Consider the following 12,487-nt stretch of genomic DNA (forward strand, 5'->3'; position numbering starts at 1 on the left):
TCTTAAAATGTCGCTTTATCCTAATTGAAAACCGCCATTTTAGGGGAAAGTCATAAACCTCTCTTAAAACTCATCTTCTTACTTGTTTGGGAGTGTTTCAAGTTTCAACGCAGTTCCCTCCTTATCTGAAACCACTGCCAATGTCGACCCTATCGGTTCCAATCAAAATCTTCTTCCATCCAACAACCACCACTTCCTCCTTTCTCCATTCCCAATTCCAAACCAAACCCCAAACCCTTACTTTCATCCCAACAAGAACACCAACCATAAGAGCTTCAGCTTCTGCTTCAGAGAACCCTCAGAAACAACATCAGAAGGAGCAGAAGAGCCCTCCCAACGCCGCCAACACTGCTTCCGATGCCGACAAGGGCATTGACCCCGCTGGGTTTCTCACCAAACGCGGCATTTCACATAAAGCATTTGGCCAGTTCCTCCGTGAAAGGCAAGAAAACTAGAAATTGTCTAGGGCTTCATAGAATTTGATGTTTGTGTTTGGTGTTAATTGTTCATTTTGATAGAACAATAAGAAGTTTCGTGAAAGCAATGATTTTACCCTCAATTGGTTGAGGATTTGTGCATGGGAAAGCTAAGGAGTGGTTTTTCTTCCTTAATTTTCTTAGCTATGTTTTCACTATTTTCCCTAGTAAAAAGGTATCAACTTTACTTTATCTTGGAAAGAAAAAGAAGTAACTGAGAAAATAGAACAATGGATTTGATTTGTATATACTGTTGTTGTCAATATAGATATAAATATCCAATCGTGTATTGACATGTCACAGAAAGTAACTACCTTCCGTGTCCATTGTTTGAATGATTATGTTAAAAAAAAAGGAATTTGTTTAGCTTACAGTTCAAGTGCATAAAATTAAACTCAAAAAACTATTGGCTTTTCATCATTTATTTTTTCCCACTGTCCAAATCTTCCTTGATGCATTAGAAATCTGGTAAAGGGTTTTTCTAAGAACTTGATTACATTTGATTTTGTAGGTATAAAGCATTGAAAGACCTGAAAGATGAAATTTTCAATCGCCATGCCAACCTCAAGGAGATGGCTTCTGGGTTAGTCTTTCTGTGGCATTGTGTTTTAGTTAAGCTTTTGTTGTAATTTTGGTTCCCTTAGCAGTAAGCTATGCTTCTTGCAGTATCTTTGATTGGAAAAAGTTGTGATGTGTTTTATGTTTCTAATAAATTTTTTAAATTATTAATGTCATGAAATCATATGTAAAATTATTAGTCCAGTTTTCAATACTTATTTCACAAAGCCATGCATGTGTGATTGAATTCTTCCAGCTCAGATTCTTCTTTGGATTGCATTTAATTCATCATTTTTATGTCTGTCCAGGTTTGAGCTGTTGGGCATGCATCGTCATCCAGAACATCGGGTGGATTATATGGAGTGGGCTCCAGGTTTGACATCACTCCAAAATTTGGTCTAACTTGTTAGATTCTGTGTGATTCTTAAATCCCAACATTGAAAATTTGGTCTAATATATTTATCATATTTCCGGGAGCATATATTATAACTGGTTATTGGTGTTAGCTTTTTCCTCTAGGCCTCTTTATTTTTTCTCAATCTGTCTTTTAGTATGCTTAGTATTCAATTTGTTTGTTTGTTTCTTTTTTGTTTTTTAGTAAAAAAAAACTTGAAAATATGTTTGATGAAAGTAGTTACTTATTTATCTTGAGGCTTTGAACTTTACCTGCTTCTATCTGTCTGCTGTTGTTAACATAAAACAGCTTAATTTCTTGCTACTGGCAAACAACATAGTTGGTCCTTGAGAAGAAATGTGATAGAATAAGATGGTTGTCTTCCAAGTTCCCAGCAAAAACCTACTGTTTTTTGAACTTACTTTTCTATTCTTTCTTGGTTAATGATGTTAATGCAGGGGCTCGCTATTGTGCGATTGTTGCTGACTTCAATGGGTGGTCTCCTACAGAAAATTGTGCACGAGAGGGTTACTTTGGTCATGATGATTATGGATACTGGTTTATCATTCTTCAAGATAATCTGAGAGAGGGAGAAGAGCCAGATGAGCTCTATTTTCAACAGTATAACTATGTAGATGATTATGATAAAGGGGACAGTGGTATCACCATCGATGAAATCTTCAAGAAAGCAAATGATGAGTATTGGCAACCAGGGGAAGATCGTTACCTAAATAATCGTCTTGAAGGGCCAGTGAAGTTATATGAGGAGATTTTCGGTCCTAATGGGCCACAAACTATGGAGGAGTTGGGAGACATACCTGATGCAGAAACAAGATATAAGGAATGGGTAGAAAAGCATGGGCCTTCCAGGTATGCTGTGATTGATGAAGGCAAGGAGTATGACATATTTAATGTGATAGTCGATCCTGAATGGAATGAGAGAATTCGTGCACTGAAACCTCCAATTCCATACTGGTTTGAGACACGTAAAGGTAGGAAAGCATGGTTGAAAAAGTATATTCCTGGCATTCCTCATGGAAGTAAGTACAGGGTATACTTTAACACAGCTAATGGACCATTGGAACGAGTACCTGCTTGGGCTACATATGTGCAGCCAGGTAAATGTTATATGGGTTCTTCAAAGTCATTAAATCATCAATGAATCTGAACTATTTTATAAGTATATTTGATCCTGTGTTATCTTGTGGTATTTTCTTCCCAGTCCCAAAATATCTTCTTGTGTATTTCAACGAGGTCCTTTTTTTTTTTGTTTTTAATATATAACTATTTAACTTTGCATGGTCTCATGAATATATATTGTACTTGTGTTTTTTATATGGTTTCATTGTAAAAGTGATTCTTTGAGGTGCTTTGTGGTTCACTAACAATCATAAGGCTTCTTTAAATTTAACTAAAATACATCTAGAACTTGCTTGATCTTGAAGAATAAATTTTAGAACCAGAAGTATCAGGTTAGAATATCATTAAAAGACTATTACTCTAGGTTGTATTATAGAAAATATTGTTCTTTTTAATATCAAAATTAAATATATGTAGCTTTCAAATAATGTACATAAGGCGGGTCGGGGGAGCACTGTAGCTTTGTCAGTTGTTGTTCTTGTTCTTGTTCTTGTTCTTATTATTATTATTATTATTATTATTATTATTATTATTATTATTATTATGGGCATTGGTCACTTGTTCCCAAGGTTCCATCTTACCAAGATGTGGTCTGTGTTTCTTTTATTCTGATCTTTTTGTGGGTATTTATAATTACCTTTTGTGTTAATTGAATTTCGTTGATTTAATGATGTACATGTGTTTAGGTGGAGATGGAGTGCCAGCTTGTGCTATCCACTGGGAACCATCCCCTGAACAGGCATACAAATGGAAAAATAAAAGCCCCGAAGTGCCAAAATCCCTACGGATGTATGAAGCTCATGTCGGAATTAGTGGATCTGAGCCAAAAATATCCTCATTCAATGATTTTACAGACAAGGTTCTTTTTAGTGTGGGATTATGGGTCGGGAGAAGGGTTTCAAATTAAGCGATTATATGCATAATTTTCATGTCCTTACACTGTGTGTGTTTCCTTAGGATTTTTTTTATGTATTCAATGCAGGTTCTTCCTCACATAAAGGAAGCTGGATACAACGCAATCCAGTTGATTGGAGTTGTTGAACACAAGGATTATTTCACCGTTGGTTATCGAGTAAGTTAAACTTTGTTGTCATTCTTAATTACATTTCTATCTTATACTTATACCTATCTATAGCTATACATATAGAGGAATGGGTAGTTAACCACCTTTTGGTTTTGTAAATCATAAATTGAAGAATCTCTTCGAGTCCGAAAAAAAAAAAAAAAGGATAAATCACCACCATGTCAAAAAAAATAACTGCTGCCACACACTATCTTATAATATCATCACATAACCATATATGAACATCTATATACTTGTATAATTATGTATAAGTATCTCTTATATATAATCCTATCTAAAAATGTAGTAGAAATGCAATTTGACAAGCACTATTAGTGTTGTGCTTCTGAACACGCTTGATATGTATAAGTTTCTTTTGAAATTCTTCATGTTAGGAAAATTTGGTGCTTTTTTTATGTATGGTGTATCTGAGTGCAAGTTTCATCTTTCTGAGTTAGTCTTTTTTTATTTTTGACTTTTGAATTGGGAGAATATGGAGAATTGTCTAATGAATTTATCAGATATGGTGATATGTGATAAAAATAATTTGTAACAGGTGGTACCAAATTGTATGATGTATGCATTCCTACCTTCTACAGGCTGCTTATCTCTGACCTTGTGACATTCTCATGTTTCACATTTAGGTTCTGACGATGCAAATATCTAATATACGCTATTTTAGGTTTGTTGGATAGGAACGTATCAAACATTTGTTTTTGTTGCAGGTTACCAATTTTTATGCCGTCAGTAGTCGATATGGCACTCCTGAAGACTTCAAGCGATTGGTTGATGAGGCCCATGGTTGGTGTTCTTTACTTGTGCATATCTTTTCTTTTTTAAATTGTTTATCATGAACATCTTGACCTACTTTATTTAGCCCTTACTGCTATATGCTATTGGAATTGGAAATGCTCTATCTGCTTGGAATGAAGTGCTATCATGACGGGAAGATAATATATAGAAAACTGAAATGCAATGTTGGGATTAGGGGCTTTAGGTAGGAGAGGAAGGAAAGAGAGAATAAAGAGGGAGTGTGAAATAGTATGATGTGATATAATAGACAAAATCCTAATCCCTATTTATAATACTACTAGACTCTCCTAATTAAATAATTATCATCAAATTAAGGTAAATATGAAAATAAAACTTAGAGATCGCCAATGATAGTCTTTGATATTCTAGAGATAGCACAGGATATTCTCTTTAGTCCTAACATGTGGTAAGTTGCTGATTTAGACTAAGATATTCGATGAATTCAAATATATTTTGGCTAAAATAAGTTTTTTGCCCTTATACAATATGTGAATTTTGTGTGTAGAAGAATATGTTATTTTAGAAAGAGATTGCAAAAGCAGACAGATAAATAATGCACTAAAATCTATAAAGAAAAGAGAGAAAAGAAAGAAAATAGTAAGTATAGGAGAGAACATGATGGAATACATTTGTTTCACGACAGACCTTTATTACAAAGGAAAGATGTTACCATTGTGATTGTTAACTGGAAAGTCATCAAAATTAAAGGAAGGAAATTGAGAAAGAGAAAGAGAGAGAGATATTGAAGCCAGAAATGGAAACTGTGACAATATGCATGTGTATCTATTTTTTATGCAAATGATATAAATATAAATATAATTAGACTTCTGACATAATTTCTGTCCTGTCTTCATCTCAGTTGTACAAATGATAAAATTTTGGTAACTTGGGTTTTAACTGCACAGGTCTAGGACTGCTGGTCTTCCTAGAAATTGTGCATTCATATGCAGCTGCAGATGAGATGGTTGGATTATCAATGTTTGATGGATCAAATGACTGTTATTTTCATTCTGGTACTTATCATGCTACTTGAATCTCTCTTCATTGAATCACATGTGCAAATTGTTCGTTATTACTTATCAGTTACTAATCTGTCTTGTGATGTTTTTCCTGTTATCTCGGTCTCAATTATTGATATAGCTGATTTCGTCTCTGAATTTTGAGAATTTGAGGTAAAAGAATGAATCTCATTAAATTTGGTCTTCTTGTAACTCGTTTTGTCTAATGTAATACCTGTATATGTTTTTTTATTTTGATTTACATTTTCCTAAATTCTTTTTCTGCTTCAGTATCATTGATAGAAATTATCCTAAACCTGAAGTGAAACCCTGGGACTATTTCTTGTCTCCACATAACGTAGTCAACAAGATACATATTTTGATGATTCTTGTTCTGTGTTTTTTGTAGCTAATTAGGTTAAGAAGCTCCCTGTTGGTCTAATTTATGAAATTTTAACTACATTTCTTCCAATTTTTAGAATATTTTCTGACTCCAGATTATATACAGGTACAGCTATAATTATCATTTATAGATGACTGCAGTGAGTAACTATTTGATATATATTGTCTGTGTGTTCACTTTTTTGAAGTGAGAAATTGCTTTGACTGGTTTCCTGTAATGGTAGTGATTACTTTTGTGTTTGTCAAGCTTTTGGTTCCTTATATCTAAAAAAAAGGCTATATAATTTTTCATAATCTTGTAGTCTCTACTTTGCCATCATTGTCATACTGGTTATTATTCCAGCCTGTCTTGTGAATAGGTAAGCGAGGACAACACAAATTCTGGGGCACCAGAATGTTCAAATATGGCGACCCTGATGTTTTGCATTTCCTTCTCTCGAACCTGAACTGGTATATGCAGTAAGAAATAATGATAGTGGATAGCTATCTCATTGATTCATTGCCTGTCTACCTTATTAGTCTATTAGAATCTTTCGTAAACAATAGTGGTCTTGTTGTTATCTCCTTTACTCTTCTTCCACCTTTTCTTTGGGTCCATCATTTGTTAGGAAGTGCTGGTATATGCTAAATTGCTCATGAAATGATGCCTAAACAGGTGGATTACAGAGTATCAGATTGATGGTTTCCACTTCCATTCAGTTTCGTCTATGCTATACACTCACAATGGTTTTGCTTCTTTTACTGGTGACTTGGAGGAGTAAGACCTTTTTCGAACTTAATTGTTTCTTAAATACGTGAATCATTGAAAAATAAATTTTAGTTGGCTCTCACCATTTTTCTTCCAAGACTATGAATTTAAAGGCATCCATGTTATATTTCTTCCCCTTAACATGGTTTTCTGTGCTATTTTCAATTGTTTATTTGTTTCTCACAATGATAGAACTTGGCATTTGCAGTTTTTCAAGTCAATTTAAATTTAATCAAAATAATTGTTGTTGTTGTGGTCTTTCTCCCCCCCAATTTTTAATTTTATTCTTTTTGAATAAAGGAAACATAGTGACATTGAAAATTGTGGAGGTAAAAAACTGATAGTTTCTTTTCAGGTACTGTAACCAATACATTGACAGGGATGCACAGTTGTATCTTATCCTGGCCAATGAGATACTACACGCTCTTTACCCAAATATTATCACCATAGCAGAGGATGTAAGTGTTTAAACTCTCTTAGATTTATTTAGATTCATTTACATAATTATTGGAGAAGTTATTTAAAAAAAAAATGAAGAGATGATTGCTGGAAAAACTTGATGGAAATAGTATGATTAGGAAGAAGAGAGATTTCACTGGAACAGATTATTTAAGTGTCAACAATTCCATCTGCTACTGTTATTTATGCGGGCATCTTTACAATTGATATTTTTAAAATGCATTTGTTGACAGACAATTCTGAATGTGTTTTTGGATAATGCAATCTATCTACTAACAATGTACAAACCTTCATTATGTTAATCAAACACCATTTTGACAATGAGGTGGTTAAGAATCACCATTTCACAAAATTTTGGTCAAAGTACATTAAAGAGGATACACGGGGTCAACAAACTGAGTGCACATAAGTTCCTGACTTCTGTGATGAAATCTGTACCTAAATATGTATATGCTTGTCCTATTTCTTCAGTACTTGGCATATTTTTCTCTACCACCCCATCTGATAGTTTGTCAAAGAACATTACTTTGGTGGCAAAAGAGCTATGGCATTTCCCCCTAGAATCTCAATCTCTTTGGATCAGGTCATCATCTAAATAAATATGGTATAAGTAGGAATGGGTGTGATGTTAATACTTCTACTCATGCTAGCCCCTCAAGGTTACATAACTTTCAAACCCTTGCTTTCCTTATAGTAGGTAATGGGTGTCGTTTCAACTTTTGGAAAGATCATTGGATAGGGGATACCTCTTTTAACCTAGCATTTCCTCGTCCTTTTCATCTATCTTCCTTGCATAATTCTCCTATTCGGTCCTTTTACATTACATAGGGTTCCTCTTTCTCTTGGGCCTTTCATTTCTTTTGTAACCTTAATGATAGGGAATGAACTTTTAACTCTCTTAGGTCTTTTTGTTGGTTTTTCCTTGTCTTCTAACCCTGAGAAAAGGACACGTTCTCATGATTCATATGGTAGCTTTAGTTGTAAATCCTTCTTCCAATTTCTAACTCATTCCGTCGAGACATCTTTCCATCTAGACAAGTCCATTTGGAAGTCCAAAGCTCACACTAACATCAAATCGTTAATATGGACAGTTGTACTTAACAGAATTAATACCAATAATATGATGCAGGTTCCAAGGCCACGTAAGGCCATCTCCGCTGATGTGTGTTGTGTGTGGGGTAAATTCAGAGTCAAAGTCATTTCTGTTTTTGCATTCCCCGATGGCTGTGTTCTTATGGAGCAATTTGTTTAGCATCTTTTATGAATGTTGGGTGTGTCCTGCAACCCTAGACCAATTTCGATTGACTAGATTTGTTGGTTTTAGTAGTAGAAAAGAGGCAAAACTTTTGTGGCACTATGCAGTTTTCGCCACTATTTGGTTGGAGCATAATGCATGCACCTTCAATGACAGTTTCTGACAAACATATTTTATGGGATAGGATTAGATGTTTGACATCTATTTGGTGTAAAGCTCATGATCTTTATTGGGGACTTCCCCTCAGGCATGTTGAGAGATTGGAAAACTGTGCTTTATAGATAAATCTTTCGTTTTGTTTTGCTTTTGTGTAGAGGAACCCTTATCCCGAATTTGTAGGATCATTCTCCTCATCTTAACAAAATTCTTTTTCTATAAAAAAAATGCAGATGATAATAGTTTTAAAATCTAAACTGTAAGGATCCTGAGATCTCTTCCTTGCATAATATTTATAATGTGTGTATCTATAATTGTTCAGGCAACATTTTACCCTGGATTATGTGAGCCAACTTCTCAAGGTGGATTGGGATTTGATTATTATGTCAACCTCTCTGTGCCTGAAATGTGGTCAACTTTTCTTGAAAGTGTGCCTGACCTTGAATGGAGCATGACTAAGGTTCTCCTCAATTAAATATTATTTCATTATTAAATGGGATGTTGTTGTTTGGTCAAGTTAGTCGACATTTACCTGACTTTCGGTAATACTACAACTTCACTGATGTTGTATCTTGTGCCGCAGATTGTCAACACATTAATTTCCAGTAGAGAACATGCTGATAGGATGCTTATGTACACTGAAAATCACAACCAGGTATCATTCCCTTATCGATATGTCTACAATTATTGTGGCCTCTATTTTGTCATAGATTTTAACCTAATCTTTTTTCTTATTTTGTTGTCAGTCCATATCTGGAAGGCAATCATTTGCAGAAATATTGTTTGGCAGAATAGATAAACATTCACATCATTATAAGGAATCTTTGCAGAGAGGATCTTCATTACATAAAGTATGGTTTACACTAGTTTCCATATTTTTGCTCTTTAGCAAGTGAATACTCTCTCTCATTAATTATCTTGACTGTTTACATAGATGATCAGATTGATAACGTTTACAACTGGTTGCCGTGCTTATCTGAACTTCATGGGCAACGAGTTTGGGCATCCAAAGGTGAGGATTGCACCTACTATATATGCATTAATAGTTTCTTATGTATAACTGATAGCGTTTTACCTGTGGCAGAGAGTTGAGTTTCCAACATCAAGCAACAACAACTCATATTCACTTGCAAATCGTCAGTGGGATCTATTGGAAAAAGATGGAATTCACCGTGATTTATTTTCCTTTGATAAGGTGTTAGTTTATTCCCTTGTTATTGCTGTTGCGCTTGTGCTTGTAGGCTCTGACACTTGGAATATCAAACTAGTCAATTTATGAGTACATTACAATATGTTGTTTGCTGTCAATAGTTTATATAGGAACAAAACAGTAGGTTGTTGAATCCGATCTTAACTTTTTATCGATCATATACAAGGCTTTGTTGTTGTATTTGACTTGAAGTTGCCATTCGGATTGTCACAGGCTTCCAAGAAATAGTAAGATTGATTAAGATGCTAAGCAAACAATTTACTTTCCCTCTCTTATCAGGACATGATGAAGCTGGATGAAAATCTGAGAGTGCTCTCAAGACGTATTCCGAACTTTCACCATGTGAATGACAGTTCAATGGTAAATTGATGCGTTCTCTCTTTTAATGTTTTTTTCTTTCCTTAAAAAATTCCTTTCTTTTCTCTATAATACGTGGCAGCATTTTCACATTGAAGATATTATGTCAATATGTCATATTGAATGAATTTTAACATGCCAACTGTTGTTTACAGGTTATATCTTACATCAGAGGCCCCCTTCTCTTTGTTTTCAATTTTCACCCAACCAATTCTTATGATAGTTACAGCATAGGTGTAGATGAAGCTGGAGAGTATCAAGTAAGTGTTCGATAACAGAACATGTAGCATGTCCTGTTGTTTACCAGTATCATTGTTTCTATGCGCTGGTATTTTTTGTCTGTCATAAATCAATTCACGTTAATTGACAAAAGCTATCCTGATTCCTCAATGCCTCTGTATTGCTGATTGTGAAGGCCTAGCTTTCCAAGTAGTTTGTTTCATAAGATAACTAATTTTGTAAGCATTCCATGATCGCGCAGGTTATTTTAAATACAGATGAAATAAAGTATGGAGGTCAGGGAATTCTTAAAGAAGATCAGTATCTTCAAAGAACTGTCAGTAGAAGGTAGTATTATCATGCTTCTCTCTCTCTCTCTCTCTCTCTCTCTCTCTGATTTACGTTTCTTAACATGAGAACCTATGTGTTGACAGAGTTGATGGCCTTCGAAACTGCTTACTGGTGTCACTGCCTAGCAGGACTGCTCAGGTAGATAATTTATTTGTTTCATTTGCTTTTTTAGATTATTTCTCAATCTTGTATGGTTGCATAACCTGAGCATGGAAAATGTTAAAAGTTAAAGTCATTTTTCTGAGTTCGTACTTCTTAATAACACGTAAAAATATAAACTACTCTTAAAAAGAAAAACCATATCAGATTTTCTGGATGCCTTATTAATTAATTGCACACTTCCTCAATTTCTCCAAAATTAAAAACAAGCACAGTAGGGTAAAGACTAAAGACACTGACTCTGTTGGACTCTCAACCTTTTGTTACAGGAATATCTCGAAAAATAGTCAGTTTGATCCCCTTGAAACTGTTAGTGAAAATTTCAGAACGTTAGGATTTCATATATAGCACTTCCTCAACACTTTTCCCCATTTTTTAAGAGGATCCAAAAAGTCCAAAAAATGACCCTTGCTAATGATTTCCCAAGAACAATGCACCTAGTGTTTATTTCAAAAGTCAATTGATACAATCACGATTTCATACATTCTTGGATCAATTTATTTGGATATAATTTGTATCCGGAAACATCGATTCAAGGATGTACAAAAATGTGACCCTGATCGATAAAAGAAAACAGATTAAATATGTCAAATAATTTGAAGTTTCATTATAGTGTGGTCTTGGGGATTTGTATACTAGGATTTGGATAATGAATGGGACCATATTTGCATTTCAGTACTCATGATCAATGGCACATTATAGTAATAAATCTCCTTACACCACAGGCAGGGATTTGCATTTTACAAGTGATTAAAATGTATTATCTTCATATAAAAGTAAATTTCTTATATGACTGCTACCTGAAAAATTTGTGTCTTTTAAAGTAAATATCACATGATATAATCAAGAAAAGCATATATCTTGTTATTGACCACTTATACCTACATGACAGGACTAAGGATAAGGGATTTCTACTTTTCAGGTTTACAAGTTAAGACGGATTTTGAGAATATGAAGCATTCTGCATCCATGGAACAACTTTAAGCCCAGTAAAATAGACGTAGGTGTGGATTGTTGGTAATTGAAGTTGATGAAGAAGATGAAGTGCCTTCCAAAGTTACCACAGCTACAGCTTCTATGATACCTAAAGCTGTCACAACAAATGGATCTTTGATGTATGAAACATGCAAGGTATTGATTATTGAAAGATGGTGCTGCGTGTCCTAGTTATATAGATTTAGAAGGGTTAATGCTCAAATTAATCTGAAGAAGATTTAAAAGCTTACAAGCGAGTCAATTTGGTTTCTAAAATATCCAATACCTAATATGGTACATAAAAGATATCAATGCGAGTCAATTTGGCCAATTTTGTTAATTTTTTGTTGACATGTCATTGCTAAGTGTCACATGGCACGTTCAGAATATGTCTTGATAAATTGTCTCAAATTAACAAAAAGGTCTACTTGACTTGCATATTTTTTAGAGACTAAATTTTGCCCCTAAATCTTCAGGAACTAAATAAATTTGTTCATATTTTTTTAGAAATTATTTTGAGCATTAATCCAAATTTACAGTTATCTTGTAATCCTTCATATCCATGTAAAAGAATTTATGGTGTGTAAATAGTTTCGTTATACATGTGTTTTTGTTTTTGTTTTGTTTTTTTTTTTTTTTTTTTTTGAATTACTTTGCACATGATTAACCATGGTTTTTTTTGGGTAAGTATTTTGGTTTAAGTTTAGTGTCGAATCAAATGTCTCTTTTTTTTTTTTTTTTTTTTGTATTTAAT

General features: G+C 34.0%; 1 protein-coding gene across 1 annotated transcript; it reads left to right on the plus strand.

The window, feature by feature from the left end:
- Nucleotides 1-43: 43 nt before the first annotated feature.
- Nucleotides 44-12,348, plus strand: LOC112720240 (1,4-alpha-glucan-branching enzyme 3, chloroplastic/amyloplastic). Its single transcript, XM_025771103.2, has 21 exons — nt 44-442; nt 988-1,059; nt 1,343-1,407; nt 1,887-2,546; nt 3,255-3,427; nt 3,551-3,640; nt 4,357-4,432; nt 5,350-5,457; nt 6,204-6,294; nt 6,500-6,601; nt 6,948-7,050; nt 8,785-8,922; nt 9,046-9,117; nt 9,209-9,313; nt 9,397-9,474; nt 9,547-9,657; nt 9,952-10,032; nt 10,185-10,289; nt 10,511-10,596; nt 10,683-10,737; nt 11,681-12,348. The coding sequence occupies exons 1-21, from the start codon at nt 141-143 to the stop codon at nt 11,711-11,713; spliced, it is 2,706 nt and encodes a 901-aa protein (XP_025626888.1). The 5' UTR covers nt 44-140; the 3' UTR covers nt 11,714-12,348.
- The last annotated feature ends 139 nt before the right edge of the window (nt 12,349-12,487 follow it).

The sequence above is a fragment of the Arachis hypogaea genome, chromosome 11 (genome assembly GCF_003086295.3).
Source record: "Arachis hypogaea cultivar Tifrunner chromosome 11, arahy.Tifrunner.gnm2.J5K5, whole genome shotgun sequence".
NCBI lineage: Eukaryota > Viridiplantae > Streptophyta > Magnoliopsida > Fabales > Fabaceae > Arachis > Arachis hypogaea.